This window comes from Mauremys reevesii, linkage group 6 (genome assembly GCF_016161935.1).
Source record: "Mauremys reevesii isolate NIE-2019 linkage group 6, ASM1616193v1, whole genome shotgun sequence".
Taxonomy (NCBI): Eukaryota; Metazoa; Chordata; order Testudines; family Geoemydidae; genus Mauremys; species Mauremys reevesii.
Genome location: NC_052628.1, coordinates 2,330,357 through 2,352,145, shown reverse-complemented (window position 1 = coordinate 2,352,145; position 21,789 = coordinate 2,330,357). Strand labels below are relative to the sequence as shown.

Below are 21,789 nucleotides of genomic sequence, written 5' to 3'. Positions count from 1 at the left end.
AAAGGAAATATAGCTAGTGAAAAAGGGAATTGATTGAGAAGCTGCATTAGATGAAAACAGATCCTGAAAATAGTAAACGAGACACAATTGCACAGGATGTAAAGGGCGTGAACAGGAGAATGACTGTTGAGCAGCCAGCGACAGAATACAGTTCAAAGGAGCCTAATGGACAAGCGAGGGCCCTAGGTGAAGAAACCCACTTGTGGATGAACTGAGTGCAAAGAGGTACAGCCACAGAAACCCTGGATCTAAGGAGAGCTCCAAGCCAAAGAGAAGCAAAGGGCAGGACAGCAAGAGCGGAGCTGGACGTACAGCCAAGGAGAGAGAAAGCCTGTTCTCTGCAGGGACACAGTGACTGCTGATGTTCTGGCTAACAACAACATATTTGGTAAGAACTGCACAGAGTAAGGAAGAGCTGGCGTACAGGCTCGCCGAGGTTAATGGGTTGGTAACATGGAGTTTACGTAGCAAGTTCTTGGTAATATTCTATTTTATGCTTCTGCTACAATTTCTGGGCTTCCCTTATAAAGTTCTAACAATCTGAAATGATCCCCTTTGTCTTGGTTTGCCCCTGCCTCTCCTCACAGCCTGGCCTAGCCTAGCCAGGCCACTGCAGCAGCAAACTCAAATCATGAAGGGACCCCTTTTCTACCCAGTGTGTAATCAGCCTGTGGAACTCACTGCTGCATGATGTCACTCAGGCCAAGAACTTAAGATTCAAAGAGGGCTGGGACAGTTCTGTAAGTGCCAGCTGGCAGAGTTAGGAAAGTATCAGAGTGTTTGGGGGTGGGATAGAAAATCTGTTTCTGGCCTCAAACCATCCTAACTACTGGGAGGAGACTCCCTGAAGACAGGTTATCCCAGAACTGCCCCTGAGAGGGGTTCTCGCACTTCCACAGCAGCAGCTGGTGCCAGGCACTGGCAGAGACAGGAGCCCCGGGTCTCATCCCATCTGCTCAGTCCTATGTCGCCAACCCTCCCAGGCGCAAAGGAGCTGTCACCCCCTCCAGCACACAAGGCCGAGGACATGAGCTGCGGCTCTGGCGCCATCTCCTTTATTACATGATTAAATCCAAATAAAAATAAGAACCAAGAGGGCGGAGAGAGTCTGGTTGGGGAGAGTTGCAGGGTGTGACCCCCCTGCAGGGCTCCCCCCATGGCAGGAGCTGGGGTGCCACGCTCCATGACAGGTGCTGCCACAGCAGTTTGTTCACAGTGATCCATGTCTTCCGGGCTCCTCTGCTAGCTGGAATTCACCTGATCCGCCTCAGGCAGCTCTGTGGGGGGGCACTTGGGGACCTCGAGGGCGGGTGGGGTCACTTCCGGGCTCTTGGCAGCGTGTGGCTTGGTCAGGGCGCCGTAGATGCCCAGGGCCTGGGGAAAGGGGAAGGAAGGGAGACCCAGCGGGTGCTATGAATACAGCAAGACGCTGCAGTGGAGGACTCTGGCACTGCAGGGTGCAGCCAGGGCCCTTGCTCCACGGCCTGTGACGGAACAGGGCTCTCAGGAGGGGCTGCCCTGCCCAGAGCTCTGCCAAGGCAGGGACAGCGCAGGCCAGGCGAGAGCGGCCTATGTCGTGTGTCACACCAGCCCCTGCTCACTCCCTAAGGTTCGCTGGGCTACTTCTCAACGCTAGGAAAGGCAGCTCTGGGGGGCTCACACCCCACTACCCAGTGCCCCATGGTTCCCTGTGCCAAGGTGCTCTGACTCCCCTTGGCCTGGCCCAGGGTCGGACAAGGGCAACGCCAACTCCCACCCCAAGGGGACTGTGTGGAACCCGGCGGGGAGCTCAGACCTCGCCTTGCCCAGGTCTCCTGCCTGCTGTGCTTACAGCACGGGACAAGGCAGAGTCTGTGGCCTGGCCAGCCCCAGAGCAGGCAGCTGGCTTCCCTTCCCTGTGCCCGGCCACAAGCTGCCTTGGCAGGGACCACAGCTCTGCCAGGTCCCAATATGAATTCCCCACCCAGGAGCCTTCATGTCAGTGTCAGTAAATCCACAAGAACCAATTCCCACCCTTGCCCCTGGGGCAATTTCTCCCCTTCCCCTCTTCGGCTCTGCTGCGACCCCCGGGCCCAGCGCTGCCCTGTACCGACCTGCGTGACCATGCTGGTGACGTCCCCGGTGTTGGAGGGCAGCAGGATGGTGTTGGAGTCCTTGGCCAGCTTGGAGAAGGCGCTCACATACTGCTCCGCCACAGCCAGGGAGGCAGCTGCGTTGCCGTTCTGGAGAGGGGTGGAGAGGGTCACACTGCGCACAGCACAATGGGAGGGGCTGCCCCCCAGCCAGACACTGGGCCCCTGTACCCCACGGAGCGAGGGGAGGCTCAGTGACCATGACTGGAAAGCAGTGGGGCTCTGGATTCGGGTTAGGAAGTTCTGAAAACGGGAAGCCAGCTAATCCCCAGGGGGAATCCCAACGGCAGGCACCCCCTCCCCATGGCAGGAGCTGGAAGGTCTCCTGGGAGGTGAGGGCTCAGGAGGTGGGATCTCCTCAGGGAGGGGAAAGGGAGCAGGAGGGGTCCCCAGTGTGCTGAAGGGGAGCAGGAAGCTGCAGTCCTCTGCGGGGCACGGGTGTGGCAGTGCTGTGCCCAGCACAGCGCGGCCCGTCGCTGATGGAGCCTCCGGGCACTGCTGCCAAGCCCTGTGGTGACCCCCCATGCACCATCCTCCCCATGGCCACTGGTCTGCGACCACGGCACTGACAGAGGCTCCAGAGGGGGGGCTCCACGGGCAGGGGCTTGGGGTGAGCTGTGACGCTCACTCGTGGGTAATGCACTCAGCCCAGTGCATGCTGGGAAAGCCTCTCGCCCGCTAGGCTGCGGGATCAAGAGGAAAGGCCGCTGCAGAGGAGAGTCCCCCAACCCCAACGGAGAGCAAAGACCTGGCGCCAGGACACAGGCAGAGCCTCAGCCTCCCCAGCAACGTGCACTCACCTGCTGCGTCAAAGCGTCAGCCAGGAGCCGAATAGCTTCTGCCTTGGCCTTGGCCTTGGCCAGCATGGCATTGGCCTCCCCTGGGACGGAAAGGCAGGAGAGCAGGAGTCGGGGAGGAGCAGAGAGAAGCAGCGGGAAAGGGACGCGGGCCAGCTCCTGCGACGCTCCAGGGATCGCTGCCATGTGACTGAGACGTGCTCTGCCACAAGCCTGGGAGACTGAAGGCAACAGGAAGGCAAGCTCCCCCCGAGTGTGCCTCCCCCCACGGCCAGCCCACACCGCAGCCCCCCAGGAGAGTCCACACCACGCCCGGGTCTCAGTTCAATACCCTCAGCACAGGGCCTAGTTCTGCAGGGCTGGCAGGGGAAAGCCTACTGCTGTCACTCGAGTGAGTGGGCCTGACGCCCCCAGGCCCAGCTCTCTGCAGCACGGACAGCCCCGGAGCCCAGCCCCGCCCCAGAGCATTACCAGCAGCTTTGTTGATCTGTTCGGCCTTCTCGGCCTCGGAGGCCAGGATCTGGGCCTGCTTCTGCCCCTCTGCTACATTGATGGCAGATTCTCTGGTCCCCTCTGACTCCAGCACTGTCGCCCGTTTCCGTCGCTCTGCCTCCACCTGGAACCAAAGCACCGGGGCGGATGCTGCAGCCACCCCACAGATTGCCCCTCCTCTAGGGGGCAAGAGCAGGGGGCACCTTTCATCTCTTCCAGGCAGGGTCGTGCTGATCACAAGGGGGTAAGACATCCCTGCTGGGCACCAAGCGAGCCCCAGGAAGGCTGCGTGAGGGCACTGCCCTCTCCATGGGGCCATCCCAGTGAAGCAGCTGCAGCTCTCACCCACAGGAGGCAGCTCACACCAGCTCCACAAGAAAGCACTGACTTCCCCCTCCCCCTCCTGGAGCCCACCAGCCCTACGCGGCTCGCTCTGGGCCTGGCTACCCAGCTCCCCTCTGACGCGCCTGCCGAATCTCTCCGTCCGCACCCTGCGACTGCAATCCAGGCGCTCTCAGTGGGAGCCCCTCGTGCTGCCCCCTTCGAGCATGAGCATCTGGAGAGTCTCTAAGCCTGGCGCCAGCCCTTCGCCTGAACGGGGCGCTGGCAGGTCCTGAAGGCAGCAGCCAAAGGAGCCTCGTGGTTCCACGTGGCCCAGCCGCTGTGCGTGCAGAGTGACCATGCTCAGTCTCCTCGGCCGCAGACGCCAGCACTTCTCCCCTTCCCGCCCCATGAGCTCGGCTGAGATCAGTGGGGACGGGGCCCTGCTCGGCCTGCTGAAGAGTGGGGGGATGGGACTTCTGAGCTGCAGATCCCCGCCCTGAGCTCACCGTAGGTACTGGCCTGGCCAGGCAGCGTTCACGGCCTGTGCAGCTAACCCAGCTCCGGAAGAGGGGAGCCTGTAGGGGTGGGGCTGAAACCCGAGATCGGCACCCACCCAGCCCTGCCTGCAGGCGGAGAGCTATCAGCTGACCTGCATCTGCATGGACTCCTTCACCCGGGGAGGCACGTGGATGTCCTTGATCTCGTAGCGCAGGCACCGGATGCCCCAACAGTCCGAGGCCTGGTTGATGGCATCTACGATGCAGGCATTGAGGGACTCCCGCTCCTGGAGAGGGCACAGGAACCCCGGAGCGTGATGACACAGGGGGCAGAGAAGCAGCAAGGGGAGGGGAGGGGCCAAATCCAGCCCAGGAGGCCTCACTTGCCAGAACCATGGCGCCGTGGCTATAGCCCAGAGCCCACTGCCCCCACCCTTGTCGTGAGGGCAGGGACCGGGGTAGCGCAGGCACCCAGGACACAACGGCAACCCTGACAACAGGAGCAGCAGCCAGACGAACTCAGCCCGGCTCACAGGGGACAGCCATCCACGGGGACACGGTTCCCTCAGCTCCGTGAGGCAGGGACACAGCCAGCCACCAACAGCAGCTGCTCTCAACACGCAGGAGGCCAAGCCAGCCGGGTCCTGGCACGGAGCATCCGTCACCCAGGGGTTCGTGCCGCAGGGAGAGGGGCACGGGCTAGCGGCCTCCTTGGTGTGAGATCCGGGCAGGGCCCCTCCTGACCCTGCGTCCGGCACTCAGGCTACATGGCAGCAAGAGTCGCTCCGGTTCAACAGGGCACGTAAGGCTGGGCCCCGTCCTGGGGTTTGGGGCCTCGCTGGGAGAGTGCCCTGAGCTGAGGGAGTTTGGCTGTTTGAAGAGGAAATGTCTGGCTCGGGGGGGGGGACTCCATCAGTGCCAATGCCCCGACACCCAGAGGTGCTGCTGCTGCCAGCTCCTTCCCCAAGCGCTGGACTGCCTGCCCCCACGCCCCTCGGCTGGCGAAATACCTCTGAGAACAAACACAGCCCCCCGGCCCCACCACAGTCACAGACCCCCGGCCCTGCAGGCCACAGGGGCCGCTCACAGCAGTGCACTGAAGTCAGCAGCCGAGGGTAGACCCTGTAAGTCTCCGGAGCACAGCAGCACAATCCAGCCCCAGCCCATAACTTACCCGGAAGACTTTGTCCAGGGAGATTTTGCCCAGCTCAGACCTCATGGTGGTCTGGGCCAGCTGGGTCACTGCGTACTCGGGGTCCTCCACCCCGTAACTGGCCTGGAAAGGGGGCGCAGAGACCATGATCAGACTCAGCACCCAAGAATCCTGCTTGCCCAGAAGCCACTTAGGCTGCTGCCAGCCCCCTCCCTCACTGGCCAGTGGGGTGGAGCTCTCCCCTGAGTGGCCAGTTCAGACAGCTGCTCCCCTGGGGCAGGGCCTTTCTGCTGGACCTAGTGCAACAACAGAGACACACACCTCTGAAGCCAGACAAGGTCCAGTCCCCAGAGCCGGTGTCTGGACCAGGATCCTTCACAGACAGGGCCCAGGCTGGAGTATCAGCATCTAGCTCCTGCCGGCGTCCTCGACAGAGCAAACCCAGGTGAGACCCTGAGACAGGCAGGGCTACGGGAACCAGCGTCCGAGGCCTAACTCCCAACAGAGCCGTCAGCACTGCCTGAGCGTCCACGTCACTGCAGCCCGGTGTCGTCCCAGGCCCGCAGCCTTCAGGGCTGGCGTTACGAGCTCTGGCAGTGAGAGCGGGTGGTGTTTCAGGTGGGGCTGGGACACAGAGATCTGAACCACCCCCACTGCTCTGGAGGCCAGGCCAAGAGCCCATGGAACGAGAGGATGACGAGGGGGGAGAGCAGCTTGTTCAGCATCTTCCCACTACACCAAGGCAGCTGGGAGCTGCAGGGCCAAGCTCCTCCATGCTCAGGAGCAGAGGCTAAGGGCCTGGCACAGGCCAGGCTGGACCAATGAGGAGGTGACCTCCCAGCCTCTCCCTCCAAGGCTGGGACCAGTCAGCCCCGCACCCCTCCCCTGCTCCATGCCTTGGTCCTTCCAGTGATGACAGAGATCCCCCATCCCCCGTTTTTCTGCACGAGCAGCTACATGGTGGGAGGTGGCCGCCTCGCATCTCCGTGGCCACACTGAGCCCCGCTGGTACCTTATAGGGGTCCATGATCCGCAGGTACAGGACGCCATCAATCTGCAGGGTGACGTTATCTGCGAGGGAAAAGGAGAACGTTCCTGTCACCAGGGCAGCACCCCCCTGGATCCTGCAGGGGGGAAGTGGCACCTGCAGCCTGCCCCTGTAGAGGGACGGATCAGGCAGGGGTCACAGAGATATTCTACTTCCCATTTCCAAGGCGCTACAAACAAGGCCAAGTCCAGGTCTCTAGGGGCAGATCTGCATGTACTCGCCAAGGAATCCACAAGGCTCCCGCCCCCTGGGGTGCAGACAGGGAGCTGGGAAGGGGGAGGCAGGGCAGACGAGCTCCTCCTCACCCAGCGTGACGGCCGACTGCTCCGGGACATTGATGACGATTTCCTTGAGGCTCTGTACGTAGCGGATCCGATCCAGCAGTGGGATGAGGAAATTCAAACCCTGGGAGGAGAGCAGGGAAAGCCGTAGGTAAAGCCCAGCATCCTGGCCTCAGAGCACGGGGCATTAAGCGGGGAGCACAGCAGGACGCTGGGTCAGCTCCCACCAACTGGACAGCAAAGCTGGAGACTACTGCATGGGCAAGCTGAGCGCACACTGGGTGTAGGGGTAGCCCCAGGGGGTGCAATGGACTCATAAGAACGGCCAGACTGGGTCAGACCAATGATCTATCCAGCCCAGTGTCCTGTCTGCCGAGAGTGGCCAGTGCCAGGTGCCCCAGAGGGAATGAACAGAACAGGGAATCACCAAGTGACCCATCCCCTGTTGCCCATACCCAGCTTCTGGCAAACAGAGGCCAAGGACACCATCCCTGACTCGCTCTACACACGCAGGGCGTTCAGCTTCCCAGCTGTTTCCACCTAGGGTGACCAGATAGCAAGTGTGAAAAATGAGGACAGGGAGTGGGGGTAATAAGGGCCTATATAAGAAAAAGCCCCAAATATCGGGACTGTCCTATAAAATCGGTCACCCTATTTCCACCTGCCACCCTAGATGCCTGTGTTCCTCCCAACAGCATCGCTCTTTGTGCCTGCAGCGCCACCAGCTGGTGACTGGTGAGATTACCACAGAAAGAGAGCTTGGGATGGCACAGGGACTACGAACAGTCTAACATGCTCTGAAAGGGAAATCTGTCTCTGGCCAAGAACGCAGCCCCACCTGGGGCTCCCACACTCCCACTATCCAGCCAGGAGACCCCAGAAGGGCAGGTGCATTCAGCAAGGAAAAACGTAGACCAAGTACATTCAGTTTCCAGCTTTCATCGCCTCTCCCCATCAGGAATGAGTGTGTGTGGGGGGGTCCACTTTGTACCTTTGGTGAAGCCGCTATGATCTCTCTGCTCTAACCCTCCCCCACCCCATCTCACAGAGACCTACTCGCACTCCCCATCGGGCCCATCATAGCACTGGGGAGCAATGGCAGGAATTTCCTCCCTCTCCCCCAGAAGAGGATCCCGCTGTTTCTGCAGCCACTGCTGGCTGATGAGGCGAGGCAGGATAGTCGGCCCAGCTCCCACGTGCCAGCGAGAGCAGGAGCGTGAAGCACAGGACTGATGCAAGGGGCCGGGAGCTGGCAGCACAACCCCTTTTGCTCGATACTCCGGCCAGGGGGCCCCTCGCTCAGACTTCAGGGAGCGAGGAGACTCCTTACGGGCTCCAGGATGCGGTGAAATCTGCCCATTCGCTCCACCACCCAGGCCTCCTGCTGGGGCACGAAGAGCACCACGGTGTTCATGGGCAGACTGGAGGAGCAGCGCTCTGGGGCTGGGGCCAGCCACACCCCGGGACCCGGCCGCCGGGAGCTCTGGGGAGAGAAGGGAGAAGAGTCAAGCCAGGCCATGACTGTGCAATGAGTGCCCCTCCCCCCCAACTGTCCTGCCTGCCGGGCCCCCCCAGCCCGGTCCTGCCCCCCCTAGCGCATAACCCACCGCCCCGTCCTGCCCCCTCCCAGCCCCATCCTGCCCCCAACTCTGTCCTGCCCCAGCCCATACCCACCGCCCTCCCCGTCCTGCCTCCCAGCCCCATCCTGCCCCCAGCCCCATCCTGCCCCCAACTCTGTCCTACCCCCACAGCCCATACCCACCACCCTCCCCCAGCCCCGTCCTGCCCCCAGCCCATACCCACCGCCCTCCCCGCCCCATCCTGCCCCCAGCCCATACCCACCGCCCTCCCCCCAGCCCCAGCCTGCCCCCCGCCCCGTCCTGCCCCCCCCGCCCGGCCTCAGCCCCGGGGGCAGCGCGAGCCCCGGGCGGGGGAGGGGGGGGCGATGCCAGCCCGCGTGACTCTCCCAACGCTCCCTCCACTTCCTGTCCCAAACCGCGGGGCTCCGGGGCCGGGGGGAGGGGCCGGCTCCTGGTGCGTCCCGGGGCAGCCAGTCCCGCCCCGGCCTCGCACCTGCAGCAGGAGCCGCCCGGCCCCGCGCGCCGCCCGGCCCAGCATCGCGCCCAGCCGGAAGCGGGTGTGTGCGGCCGGTCCCTCCCCTCCCGCTCCGCCGGGAACACTTCCGGCTGCGGGAGACGCGCGGTTCCCCGCCGAAACCCTTCCCCCAGGAAACACTTCCTCCACGCTGGGCCAGAGCGTCCCCCACGGCCCGTACCGCCCCTCCCCCGGAGCGCTGTTCCCGGCGCTCTCACCAGCGAGTTGTCGGGACAGAGCGTCCCTTCAGCCGGGTGCGACACCCTCAGTCTTCCGGTTCCGGTCGGCCGGCTGTGATCGCTGCTCCTCACCCAGCGTTCCGGCTCCTCCGGCGTCCTCCGGAGCCGGCAGGGGCGTGGGCAGGGGCAGGGGCAGGGGCAGGGCCGCGACACCTGGGTTCTGTTCCGGACTGGCGGCGGGGCGGGCGCTGGGGCTTGTCCCGCTCCGGAGTCCAGCAGGGTCGGGGGCTGCTCGTGCAGCTCCCAGAAGCCACGAGTGGCTCCGCTCCGGCTCCTAGGCAGAGGGGCAGCCGGGGGGTTCTGCTCTGCCCCCGCAACTCCCATTGGCCGGGAACTGCAGCTGGCGGGGGCGGCGCCTGAGGACGGGGCAGCGTGCAGAGCCGCCTGGCCGTAGCTCTGTGTAGGAGCCGGAGAGGGGACATGGCCAGTGCTTCTGGGAGCCACTTGTGGTTAGCACCACTCAGCGCCTGCACCCCTGAACTCCTCCCTGTGCCCAAGACCCCTGCCCCATCCCTGATCCCCCTCCTTTCCTCTGAGCCCCTCGGTCCCAGCCCGGAGCACCCTGCTCCACCCCAAAGTCCTCATCCCCAACCCCACCCCAGAGCCTGCACCCCCAGCCAGAGCCCGCATCCCCCCTTTGCACCCTACTCCCCTGCCTGGAGTCCCCTTCCGCACCTTGAACTCCTCATTTCAGGCCCCACCCCAGAGCCTGCACCCCCAACCAGAGCCCTCACCCCCACCCCTACCCCAATTTTGTGAGCATTCATGGCCCACCATACAATTTCTATTCCCAGATGTGGCCCTCGGGCCAAAAAGTTTGCCCACACCTGGGCTAGAGCCTGTCCCCATTCCCATGAATCCCTCCTTGGGCTGCCCCTGGTCCCCTCCGTGCAGCTACTGAGCACTGGCATTTCACTGAGGTACCATGGGATGCCTCTGGTCTCAGCCTTACCCCTGCTCCTTGGGGCAGGGACCATCTCTCTCTGCTGTGGCCCGTGGCCAGCACACTTTGGGGTGATGCAGAATGAAGTGGAGAGTGGAGACTGCCTGGAGCAGGGACTTGGCCCCGCTGCAGCTTTACATAACCTCCACCCTCACTCACTATTGCACTTCCATCTGCAGGGAGACGGAGCCCAGAATTCCCCTCTCCTGCCCGCAGGGTGGCGGGGAACTCCAGGTACAGCACTCGATACCAGCTTTTTCTGCATGTGCACAGGGAGAAGGCGCTGAGTGATGGCAGGAGGGGCACGTGAGCTGTACAAAGCATGTTCAATGTGAGAGCAGCTCTCAGGCAGGATGTGTCAGATGGGTCTTGGCACTAAATGTCACTTTAGGGCCGTGCTCCCTTTATCTCCTTGCACCATAGGGGCCAGTCCCAGCGCCTGTGACAGCCTCCGGCAGGAGGAACTGCACTGATGATGCAGTGAGTAAGTCTAGTGCCAGTCAGAGGATCTGGGGGCACGGTGCCATTATCCCAGCTTAAGGTATGTCCCAACCTCCCTCAGCGTAAGGCAGCCTCTGTACAGGTCATTCCTGTGTAGGCTGCTCAGAAGTTTGGCCCGAACCCAGTCCTGCTGGGGCAGGCAGTGACTCTCCTGAGTCCACCCCTCAAAGACCTCACACTTCCCAGCAACCAGGGGCACACCTTGGGCTGCTTCAGATCCTTTCGTGGCTGCTTCACCTTGGAAGACACTGGTGTCCTGTGGCCACAGTCCAGCTCAGGTCTGGTGTTTTACTAATGGTGGCATTGAGCAGGCAGGGGAGAACATGGCACGAGGGCAAACAGGAGGCACCAGCTTTCAGGGAAGTGGGGGCTTTAAGATCAGACCGTGGGTACCCTGGAAGACCCCCTAATCAGGGCCTTAAGCTCAGCATCATGGCTGAATCCCAGCTCGCCTCATTGCACTTTGCCTGCCGCTGCAGCTTCACTGGGGTTTAGGATTCTTGTTGGCTTTCTGCCCTGACCTATTGTGAAGTGTTGCTGGGTGCTGTTGAACCAGCTGCAGGGTTCCAGCCCAGAGGTGGCTCCCAGGCGCTGCTATGGCTGTAAAGCACACTCGAAGCCTACACCATGAAAGGAGCTAGAGAAACAGTCCTTTGGGTGGTGTCCACGATGGAAGGGCTCTGTAGCCCTGGGCACTGGCTATACCCCCAGAGTAGCTACCTCCTGGCTTGAGCAGGAGCCTGAAACCACAAAGGACGAGATCTAATGCAGCTCACATTCACGCAATGAGCTCTGGCCCCAGCCTCGGCAGCCTCTCTGCTCACTTAGCCACCGTACCTATGGAAAGTGGGAGCCTGATAGGACCTGAGCACGTCATGGTCTTCAATGCGTTTGTGCTCACAACCCTCCTGTGAGGCAGGAAATGCTGTTAGGCAGAGGGACTAAAGGACAGGCCCAGGGTCACACCGGGCATCTGTGGCAGAGCAGGGACTGGATTCCAGGTCTCCCAAATCCCAGGCTACTGACCTACCACTGGCCATCTGGCCTCTCCTCTTAGCACAATGAAGACAACCCCCGGCCTTCCGTTTCCAAACAAACATTTATTAAATTACAAAGGAGAAGTACCAGGTACTATATTTCTTCTTCTCTTTTTTTTTTTCAAGTTTTTGTGAGTGTTTGTTCCCCCAACTCGTTTCTGGAGCAGGACGCAAGGTTGTGTGAACAACAGTGCTGAGGGACCGTGCGCGCCTCAGCAGCTACAGGGGCCACGGAGCCTCCCCATGAAATGTACGAAGCAGCAGCTCTAACCTGAGGTAGCTGGGCTGGAGTCACTCGCTCCCTCAGGGGCCTGACAGCCTCCTTTGAAATGGAGAGATCGCGCTGGACCCCCAGTGCCCTGGCTGCCACACAGGCTCTGCACAAGGGGCTGCTGCTAAAAGTTACATTTAAAATAGCGGCCCCCCCCGCCCCCCAGCCATCCCACCAGCTGTGGGAAGAGCTGCTCAGCTGGAAATGGTGCACGGCCTGCTGGGAACTGTAGTCTCCACTCCTGCCACCCTTGCTAGCAATAGGGAAGGAGGAGCTGTGCTCCCCAGGATTTTCCCCTGGGGCCTGGCCTGCGACAGTTCATGCTTCGTCCTGCTGGGGGAGTGTGTGCAGGTCTTTCCACTCCCTCCTCAGGGGTCCTAGTTTAACTCCCCCCCACCCTGGGGCACAGGGAGGGCCGTATTTATACCCCCCCCCCCCCCGATCCCAGGCACCTCAGGCCAGACTCTTGCAAGCCCAACGCCTGGGCAAGGGAAAGCATCAAGGACTCCCCATTTCTCTGGCCACCTCCTCCGCACCCCCACTCCCCTCACATCTGGGGCCAGGGCAGGCTCCATAACATTCTCTGCACGGTTCTTCCAGGCTGGGGAGACACTGCTCCAAGCAACCCTAAATCCTATTCAAACACCCAGCCCTGTGCTCACCCCCCAGCCCCGTTTCCATTCTTTTCTCCCCACGTTTGCTAGGTCACAGGGCTGGAGCCATTGCCCCCTACCCGTCTCCTCCTGCCATCCAATCCCGCAGTGCAGCCACTTCGTTACCTGCCCCGAGCCCCAAGCAAGGCAGGCAGCGGCTCATTCCCAGCCAGGGGAGCTGAGGGACATGCCAGATTCCCCCTGGAGGGCTCAGCCCCTGGGTCTGGAAGGGTCAGCCGGGCTGGGGTGACTCAGGCAGAGCTCACTCAACCCTCCACGGCAGGAGATGGGGTAATTACAGTCACGTGGGGCCTTGGGAGGCCAGCACTGTCCTGCTCTCAGGCAGGGAGCTACAGGGTTAGCCCAGCCCCCAGGATCCCACTCCTGTAACCCATCATCGCAGAGGTGCTGCCAGCGAGTGACCACACGCACCCTCCGGCTTCTCCTTCTCACTTGCCAGGCCCCACTCGGCCTCACTCAGCCCCTGCCCAGGCCTGGGGGCCAGGCTGAGGGCAGGAGCTCTCGGCTGCAGCTGGAGGGCTTGACTCTCCTGCATCCTCAGAGACAGCCACACCTCCCACCAGCTCCAGCTGGGCAGGGGGATCTATTACCCCACAACCCCGCCCCAGCGCAGCCTGGTTCGTGAGGCCGCTGCCACTCCACTCTGCGGCAGACACAGAAACCCTGGGTGCCCCACAGCCCTGCTCTGGGGTGGAGGGGGGGAGAGCCCCTCCCCCTCCCACGGGGGCTTGGGCTTCCTTTGAGAGCTCTCCTGTAGCAATAACCATGACAACAGACACAGCTCAGCCTGGCTCACATGGATGGTGAACAGCAGGAGTGGCCAGGGAGAGGCCCCAGTACAGACCCCTTCCCCCCAGGGCTGCAGCCAGCAACTACTTCCCCGCTCTCCAGGGACACCCCAGGGCCGGACTTGCTCCACGGGGAGGGGAGCGGAACAGAGGCTCCCCAAACTCCCAGAACAAGGGCCCAATCCCTGGGGAGACAGGCCACACGAGGCCTTTCCTCCGGGCCATGCATGGGGCACTTGCCAGCCCTCCGGTTCCCTCGGGTGGGGCTGGGGGTGCTGTAGAGAGCACAGGGCTAGTGAGGGCAAGAGCAGAGCCCCCTCCCTCCGACAGCTCTGCCAACACCCCTCAGTCTGAGCCCACAGGCCCTGCACGTCCAGCCCTGCCAGTGCTCCTCACTCCCAACCCGCAGCCCCTGCTAGCCCAGCCCTAAGCTCCCCCCCCAGCTCTGCCGGTGCCCCTCACTCCCGACCCGCAGCCCCTGCTAGCCCAGCCCTAAGCTCCCCCCCCAGCCCTGCCAGTGCCCCTCACTCCCGACCCGCAGCCCCTGCTAGCCCAGCCCTAAGCTCCCCCCCAGCCCTGCCAGTGCCCCTCACTCCCGACCCGCAGCCCCTGCTAGCCCAGCCCTAAGCTCCCCCCCCCCAGCTCTGCCAGTGCCCCTCACTCCCGACCCGCAGCCCCTGCTAGCCCAGCCCTAAGCTCCCCCCCAGCCCTGCCAGTGCCCCTCACTCCCGACCCGCAGCCCCTGCTAGCCCAGCCCTGGGATTCCCCCCCCCAGCGCTGCCAGTGGCCCTCCCTCCCCCCCCGCCGCCCCCTGCTAGCCCAGCCCTAAGCTCCCCCCCCAGCCCTGCCAGTGCCCCTCACTCCGACCCGCAGCCCCTGCTAGCCCAGCCCTAAGCTCCCAGCCCTGCCGGTGCCCCTCACTCCCGCCCCGCAGCCCCCTGCTAGCCCAGCCCTGCCATTGCCCCACACTCCCGACCCGCAGCCCCCTGCTAGCCCAGCCCGGGGCTCCCCCCAGCCCTGCCAGTGCCCCTCACTCCCAACCCGCAGCCCCCTGCTAGCCCAGCCCTAAGCTCCCCCACCAGCCCTGCCAGGGCCCCGCACTCCCAACCCGCAGCCCCCTGCTAGCCCAGCCCTAGCCCCCCCCAGCTCTGCCAGTGCCCCTCACTCCCGACCTGCAGCCCCCTGCTAGCCCAGCCCTAAGCTCCCCCCCGCAAGCTCTGCCAGTGCCCCTCACTCCCGACCTGCAGCCCTGGGCTCCCCACCGCCCTGCCAGTGCCCCTCAATCCCAACCCACAGCCCCAGTCCCACCAACCAGTTCTGCTGACACCCCTCAATCGTGACTCAGTCTCCCCTGCCAGTCCAGTCCTGCGCGTCTCTTGCTCAGCTCCTGCTGTCGTGCTGGGCTGTGCAGCTGGTCGTGCGACATGCACAGGGCACCAAGAGCAGAGCCCATCGGACTCGCTGCACTTGTGATCAAGGCTGGGTTACAAGCCACACTGTGGACCCTCCATCCTGGCTCCCCACCAACAATAAATACTAATAAATACAGTACCTCCCCCTCCGAGAGCTGCCATCTGCTCCATCCCTCCCCACAGCCTGGGAGCCAGCTCAGCTCTGCCCGAGCTGAGTCCCACAGGCCGAGGGCCTTCCTGCCCCCGAGCCTCCCTTGAAGGGCACGGCCTGGAGCTGTGCAGCCAGAGGCCTGGAGGGTCTCTGACCCGATGGGGGCACAGGAGGTAGCATGCCAGCTCCTGCTCACGCCATGCAGCCATCTCCATGACCCCATCCCCCCTACGCCTCCCATGCTCACTCTCTGGCACAGGCGCGAAGCTGCTGTCAAGGGAGGGGTGTGTCTGTGCCTCACACTCCACAGCTTGGTGGGGGCCGATACCTCTGGGGGAGGAGACAGCGCTGCTCTCTTGCCCTTTACTTGTCTACGAAGTGCAGGGGGGAGGGTGGAGAGGGGGCGTGGGGCTCCCCGCGCTCAGGCCCGGGGTGAGTAGCAGGGGTTCCTTGGCATCTCTGTGAAGGATTTCAGTTCGTAGGGGATCCCCGAGTCGACCTCAATCGACTTGCGGGAGAAGAGCAGCCGGATGTCGTCGTGAAGGTAGATCTTCCCCGACTTGGAGCTGTGAAACCTGAGGGCAAACGAGACTCCCTGAGGCAGAGGCCATGGGCTGCAGCAGGACCAGGGTTGTGGTGTTCCCAGGGGGCTCTGGCTGCAGGAGGGGAGCTCAGCACTGCAGCCCTCTCCTCATGGCTGGCAGCTTCCCCATGACCTTCCGTCCTCCTTCAGAATGGCCACCGCTTCCCGCTGCCAAGAGCTGCGCCAGGCAAGGTCACTGCCATGGCCTGGCAGCCTTGCAGGTGGCAGTCAAGATGGCCGCCATCTCCGGTTGTTCCCAGCGGTAATGAAGTCAGGCTGCTGCAGGGCCACCCCTGGGCTCAGAATCCTGCTCCGGGGGAAAGGGAGGTGGGGGGAGTGGGGCAGGAGCTCCAGGGTGATGGGACCCATGGCCATCCCTCCCCCTCGCCGCCTCAGCCCCTACCTCAGGTGCATCAGGTAGCAGAGGACCCTCCTGGGCGGGCTGGCACCGGCTGGGTCGCTGGGTGTCTCGCCGGGCCCCTCCTCCCCCACGGGCACCAGGAAGATGCGGTGACGCAGAAACGTCATGTGGTGGGCTGGCATGTCCTGGAAATCGTACGTCACCAGGAACATCTTCACCACAGTTTTGTTAGGGTTAAATAAGGTCTGGAAATGGGGAGAGAGCAGTCAGCTGGGGGGAGGGGGCCAGGCCTGGCTGGGGTGCAGAGGGGCTGCCAGGGCGTAGCCAGGCCCCGCGCAGAGCAGGGGCTGTAGGACAAGCACAGGGTATGACCAAGTGGGAATTTTTCATAATATTTTGTATAAATACAGTGCAGGCCTCAGTTTCCCCTATGTGCTGCCTGGTTAACTGGGGAGGGGGAGGGGAAGGTTGTTTACTCTGCCGAGATCCAGGTGTGATTGATGCCTGGCTGTCTGCGGCCTGGGCCCCACGCCCATGGAGAGTCCCAGAAGACAATGGCCACTCCAGTTGCCCGGACATTTCGCACCCAGCAACAACCACCGTGAATGGCCGACTCTGGGCAGGAAGCCAGCGGGGTCTGACCAGCTGGAGAACAAAGGGCTAAGGAGGGGCCAGGTGACAATGGCTGCCAAGGACAAAGGACGCAGGAGGGGCCAGGTGGGGTTGTTCAGTGTGGGCTGCTGGAAGTGGTGGGAGACGCTCCTGCACTGGGACTAAGGAGGGGTCAGAGGGCTCTGGGACTGACCCAGCTGGACTTTGCTGTAACTTTCCGTTCTCGGTGTTATCTAAGGACGTTCTACTCTGCGTCCCAGCCAGCCAATACCCCTCCTGCTGCTGGCTGGGAGTCGCTGCGGAGTCAGGAGGTCCCGGAGGGGTGGGGGGGGGCACTGCTCCCTTTGGGGGTGCAAGTCTCCCTCCGGTGTCCAGCTCAGGTGGACTCGCAGCCCGGAGCTCACGGCGTGAAGTAGGGGGGCTGAAGGCTCCGAGGGTTGGTCCCAGGAGGCTGTGAGGCTACAGGGCTGATCCCAGTGAGAGTGTGACCCTAAGGGGGCTGATACACTGAAGGGGTCCCCCCGGGACTGTTCCAGAGCCAGGCGAGAGCACCGGGCCTGTGGATCCGTGACACCGGAATGGGGAGGGACTTGTTGCCAGAGGAGCTCGCCTGGGGCGGATGTCCGGGTACCAACGATGCATGGGGTGAGGCTTGACATTGGGGTCCCTCGTCCCTCAAATCCATGTTGCAGGCACTGCCGTCCTGCCCAGCAACTCCTCGCTCCTTCCCTGGCCTCGATCCCCAGCTCCCCATCTAGCCCCTACCCTAGCAAACGTCGGCCTTTACCCTCCTGACCCCTCTGGCCTCCAGCGACACCCTCCCCTGCCCCTGCCCCGCCCTGGCTGCACTAAGGGCTTCCCAGCAGCAGCCTCCAGGCACGTGAGCTCTCCAGGCCGGTAAGGGAGTGGTGTCTCCTAGTGGCCTGAGCAGGACTCCTGGGTTCCGATCCCCGCTCTGACACTGCAAGGCCCTGGACCCTTCTGTGCTTCACTTTCCCCATCTCTGAAGCCTCTACTCAAGTTCCTACAGAGATGCCCGTCACTGTGGCATCTGTGCAGCTCCCTGTTCTGCTCACTGCCAGAGCTCCTTATAACTGCCCTCCCTGCACCTCTGCTCTCCCCTTCTCCTTCCCCTGCCAGTCCCCATGGGCCTGCACCACCTCGTGCCTGGAACATGCCCGCGGTTCCTCCGGCTCCCAGAGGCTGTTCCGGACCCATCTCTCTGGATGCTCCAGGCCCAGCTCATTCCGTGCTGCCAGACACCACCAAGCACTGCCCCCCACCCCCCGCCATTGTGCCGTGGAGAACAGGAGCCCACTCACCACTTGGATGGTTCCAGCTTTGGGGACGCTGTACCCCTTCTTTCCCAAGGCCTCCAAGTCTATCACTCCCTGGGACAAGGCCAAGAGAAAGCACATGAGCCATTTTGCAGCACCGCGGGCCAGCCCGGCCCCGACACAGGGCCCGGGAGCAGTCTGGGACACGGCCGCCAGAGGGGACTCTCTGCAAGGCCCCACCTGCCCCCGGAAGAGACCCTCTCCCCCAGCACACCGAGGGGCTAGATGCAGCCACACCCAGGGCTGCCGGCCCAGGAGACACAGCAGAGAGGTGAAGGCGAAATCATGCAGTCTGATCAGCTGCGTGTCACAGGCCACCATCGCCCACGAAACCCAACAGCCGAACTGGAGCAGAGTGTCAGGGCCCACGGCAGACAGGACGTGTGCACCACAGGCAGAGAACAGGAAGGCCCAAGACCCCCACAATGGCCAGGAATTGATGCAGGATTCTGGCCGCAGGCTGGGGAGGAGCTGGCAGAGGGTCTCCCCTCCACTAGTGCCCTGTAAGGTGGGGCGTTTCCCCCCTGACAGGTTGGGGTTCGGAGTTCACAGGTGCCGGACTCGCTGCTCTACACCTAGAGCCAGCACCTGGGTGGGGAAATCCAGCCCACGGGCGACTGGCGGCCCACTGGCTTCTATACTGCCACTCACAGCTGACAACTCAATACAGAGGGGCAACCCAGGGCGACTCCAGGTCCCGGCATGTCCTGCCAGCCAAGAATACGATGTGAGCGGCCAGTCACCTTCCAGCCCTCCATTTCTAGGCCTCTAATCACAGCACAGGCAGCTCTCACCCCACCATGCCAACCCCCTCCCCCAGAGCGGGAACAAAGCCAAGCTGAGGAGCGGATCCCGAAGTCATGGGCTGGCTCCCCCACCGGCAGCCCCTGGCACGTGCAGTCTCTCTGAAGAGGGGAGCCTCAGCCTGCTCCATTGTGCACTGCGAGCACCCCAGGCCCCAGCCCCTGCCCAGCACCGTACCAGGAAAGGCGAGGGTGCGCTGTGTTCCGAGATGTCGAAATAGGTCACGTCGACGGGTAAGGTGGCGTGTTGGGGGCAGTACGAGCCGCTGGCCCCAATCTCCGCAGTGAACCCTTCAATCCTGCCCGACGGGGCGAAGCGCCCCTTCAGGATGGACTCCTGGGGAGAAGAGATGAGGGAAGGGCACAGCTCTCAAATGCCAATTCTGCTGCTAACCCTGAGCCTGGCCTCTCTGCATTCCAGTCCCAAGCCAGCAGGGTCCTGCCAGGACTGTGCCCTGCACCCCACAGGCATACATGCATCCTGCACCCCAGCCCTAGGGGTACACTCATGGTGGTATCCCAGCGACCTGAGCGCTTCCAGCGGGGATCTTACGGTAGTGCCCGTCCCCACAGGCTCCGAGCACACCCGTGGGCATTAAAGACCTGGGCACTCTGCACAAGTCAGGGAGTTAACGCCAGGGCCTGGGAGAATTTACACAACTCCTCCTGAATCCCTCTTCAGTTTCAGCTCGATGCAGGATGCTTTCGTGTCCTGGCCCAGACTGGGGGGTAGGGTTGCTGTGCGCTGTTAAAGAACTGCTGCACTTCGCCCCAGAGGTGGTGGCACTGCAGCAGTGGGAGTGGCCCGTGCACTGCAGGGTGTTGTGGACGTGTGTCCATAAAGCACCCCCAGGAGGAGAAGGCCACAGATTCAACATGGACTTCGTCGCAGACCCAGCTGGGGGCAGTAAACCCAGCAGGCGAACTAGGAGAGAGCTCTCAGCGGGGAACGGGAACTAGACTTCCCCATCCTTGGGGCAGCTTTAGCCACAAGAGATGAAGCTTTCAGTGTTGTACCCCCCACTCCAGCCACCTGGCCTAAGCCTGTCCCATACACCTCCCGCCCACGAGACTGCCAGCGAGGGAGCCAGTTAGTGCCCAAGGGGCTGCTGTTTATGATGTGGGCACCTGCCCCCGACGGAGCCGGGCTGAGGCCAGCCTGTCTGATGGGCCGTGCCCTGCACCGGGAGCAGGGGAAGAGAGGGCGAGTGCCAGGCCAGGGAAGTGCTGGGGCAGACTGCGGCTGGAAGGTCAGCTCTGCAGCAGCCTCTCCCCTCATCCTACCTGGGGAGGGGAGAGAGAGCCAGGGGAACGGGGCAGCCCAGCCGGGGATCTCACAGGGCCAGGAGCGCCCCTCCCACACTGCCTGCTGGGCCGAGCTGTCCCTCTGGGCACCGCTCCGAAGCACAGACCGCGGGGACACGCTCGAGACCACGACAGCACCATGGGGAGAGAGAGGAACACGCAATTCCCACCCTAGGAGCTGCACAAAGGCAGCCAGTGCCAGAGCAGGCCCTAGGGGGCTCATTTCCCTCCCATCCCAGAGGGGCTTTCTCCCCCATCCGGGCCATGGGCCCCCAGGCGCTGGTTACCTCAAAGTTCCCCAGCAGAGCGTGGCTGAAGGAGGTGGTGGCCCAGGCCGCTGCGGAGGGCCGGGTGCGCACAGGCCCCGTCCGGAGGCTGCTGCGGAGATGTCTCCTTCAAAGAGAAGGCAGCATCAGTGCTGGTCTCGGGCAGCCTCGGGCTCCCACTCCCGTTCTCCCCACAGGGTCACCTGCCCCCGTCCCTGGACCCCCAGACCACACAGCTCCCCACAAGAGGCAGGCAGGGTCCAAGGGACTCCAGGCGGGGAGGGGGCCGGGGAGGGTCTGTGCGGATGCACCCTGTCCCAAACAGAGGGGCCTGGGCATGGGAGGGCAGTCGCCCCAGGAACCAACCCCCGTGCCAGGGAAGGGAGGGGCAGCCCCCTTGCCCACAGTGCCCGGGACCCCCGCGGCTTTGCCCTGAGCCCAGCAGGGGCACGAGCCAGCTCAGGACACTCACGATTTCAGGCGCAGCCCGCTCTTTAGCCTTCGCCCCACCGCCGTGCCACCTGCCGAACTCTAGGGAGACAGGAGGCCGAAGAGCTGTATTAGGGGCCGCAAACAGGCCAACTCCAGAGCACCCACCAGCATCTCCCAGTCCAGGGCCCGCACCCACCAGCTCTTCCCATCACACACGTCAGCACCTCCCGTCACAGCCGGCCCAGAGAACGCCCTCTCCTCCCTCAGTCTGCTCTACCCACAGGACACCGGACTGTCACTCGTCCTGTGCGCAGCTGCCATGTTCCACTCAGAGGTGGCTGCATGGTGGTGGCAGAGCGTGGTGTCTGCTGGGCCCCCTCCCTACATGAGAGAGACGGGGGAGAATGGCCAGGGGCTGAGTGACCATTCCTGACTGCCCATTAGAGCTACAAGCTCCCCCGTCCCCTCAGAGTCCCCACCCCAAACTGCACTCTCCCCCGCCCCCCAGGGACCAGGTCAACACAGCAGGGCTCCCAGAGATGTCGGGGAAAGCCCCGTCAGACCCCCTCTCCAGGCCCCCCCTCAGGCCCTGCACTCTATTCTCCAGGGCTGGGTCCAACCCTGGTTCTCCCAGTGGCAGGGACTCCGGCGTGAGAGGCAGCTTATTCCCCCTCCATTACCACAGCCCGTGGCTACGGCTAGCTCAGCCACCAGCAGAGGCCACGGCTCCTGCCAGCCAGACCACGGAGCCCCTGCAAATCTCCAGCTGGGGAATCCACAGCCAGGGCCAGGGGGAGAGATTTAACCCTTGCCTCTCTTTGGGTGGACGGTGGGCTGACCCCACCGATCCCAAGGGGCTTTCCGTGATCTCTGCCACTCCCAGGAGCCTGTGTCAGCACCAAGGCAGGGCATGTCCCAGGTGCAGGCCCAGCCGAGGGTGTCGGACAGCCCCCCCCCCACACACACACACAGGGATCTGTCCGTCCCAGCCCCACCGGCTGCAGGCATCCTGGCAACGTATTAACAGGCCCCGCGCCCCGCGAGCCGGCACAGCTCCGACAGGTACTTCCCGCAAGCCGGCCCGAGCTGGGCAGAGCCCAGGACCACACATTTACAGGGCAGGCAAAGGCACTAGGACATCGTCAGCGTGCAGCTGCGCTTTGAACACCCCCGTGCCCCCCATTCACCTCCACACACAGAGAACACAGCCCCAGGGGCCGAGCTGCAGGCAGGCCTGGAACGAGACTTACCAGGCG

The 21,789-nt window shown here is 63.3% G+C and overlaps 2 protein-coding genes across 8 annotated transcripts in view; both read right to left on the bottom strand.

Annotated features, from left to right (window-relative positions):
* Window positions 1-1,028: 1,028 nt before the first annotated feature.
* Window positions 1,029-9,242, bottom strand: STOML2 (stomatin like 2). 2 transcript variants are annotated; one of them, XM_039545881.1, is made up of 10 exons: window positions 9,037-9,242; window positions 8,055-8,207; window positions 6,749-6,848; window positions 6,408-6,466; window positions 5,417-5,518; window positions 4,395-4,529; window positions 3,401-3,545; window positions 2,933-3,012; window positions 2,094-2,222; window positions 1,029-1,374 (listed from the first exon to the last, which is right to left on the bottom strand). In XM_039545881.1, the coding sequence occupies exons 2-10, from the start codon at window positions 8,136-8,138 to the stop codon at window positions 1,243-1,245; spliced, it is 966 nt and encodes a 321-aa protein (XP_039401815.1). In that variant the 5' UTR covers window positions 8,139-8,207; window positions 9,037-9,242; the 3' UTR covers window positions 1,029-1,242. The 2 variants fall into 2 exon arrangements, with proteins under 2 accessions (XP_039401815.1, XP_039401816.1); XM_039545882.1 differs by lacking the exon at window positions 9,037-9,242 and adding an exon at window positions 8,798-8,942.
* A 5,941-nt stretch (window positions 9,243-15,183) lies between these two features.
* FAM214B (family with sequence similarity 214 member B) overlaps window positions 15,184-21,789 on the bottom strand; it is a 61,446-nt gene continuing 54,840 nt past the window's right edge. For all 6 annotated transcript variants that reach the window (XM_039544782.1, XM_039544780.1, XM_039544781.1 and 3 more), the window contains 6 exons: window positions 20,574-20,632; window positions 20,123-20,228; window positions 18,709-18,867; window positions 17,713-17,781; window positions 15,821-16,023; window positions 15,184-15,409 (listed from right to left, as the gene is read on the bottom strand). In XM_039544782.1, coding sequence (XP_039400716.1) covers window positions 15,256-15,409; window positions 15,821-16,023; window positions 17,713-17,781; window positions 18,709-18,867; window positions 20,123-20,228; window positions 20,574-20,632 — 750 coding nt within the window. In that variant the 3' untranslated portion in view covers window positions 15,184-15,255. The remainder of the gene's footprint in view (window positions 15,410-15,820; window positions 16,024-17,712; window positions 17,782-18,708; window positions 18,868-20,122; window positions 20,229-20,573; window positions 20,633-21,789) is intronic.

What these genes read in the sequence shown, in the direction of transcription:
- STOML2 (XM_039545882.1), bottom strand. Translation starts at nt 8,842, where the DNA reads ATGCTGGGCCGGGCGGCGCGCGGGGCCGGGCGGCTCCTGCTGCAG. An exon ending in TTCACCGCATCCTGGAGCCC is followed by an intron (nt 6,849 to 8,054) that starts GTAAGGAGTCTC and finishes CTCTCCTCCCAG; the next exon opens with GGTTTGAATTTCCTCATCCC. An exon ending in GGATCATGGACCCCTATAAG is followed by an intron (nt 5,519 to 6,407) that starts GTACCAGCGGGG and finishes CCCCCTTTCCAG; the next exon opens with GCCAGTTACGGGGTGGAGGA.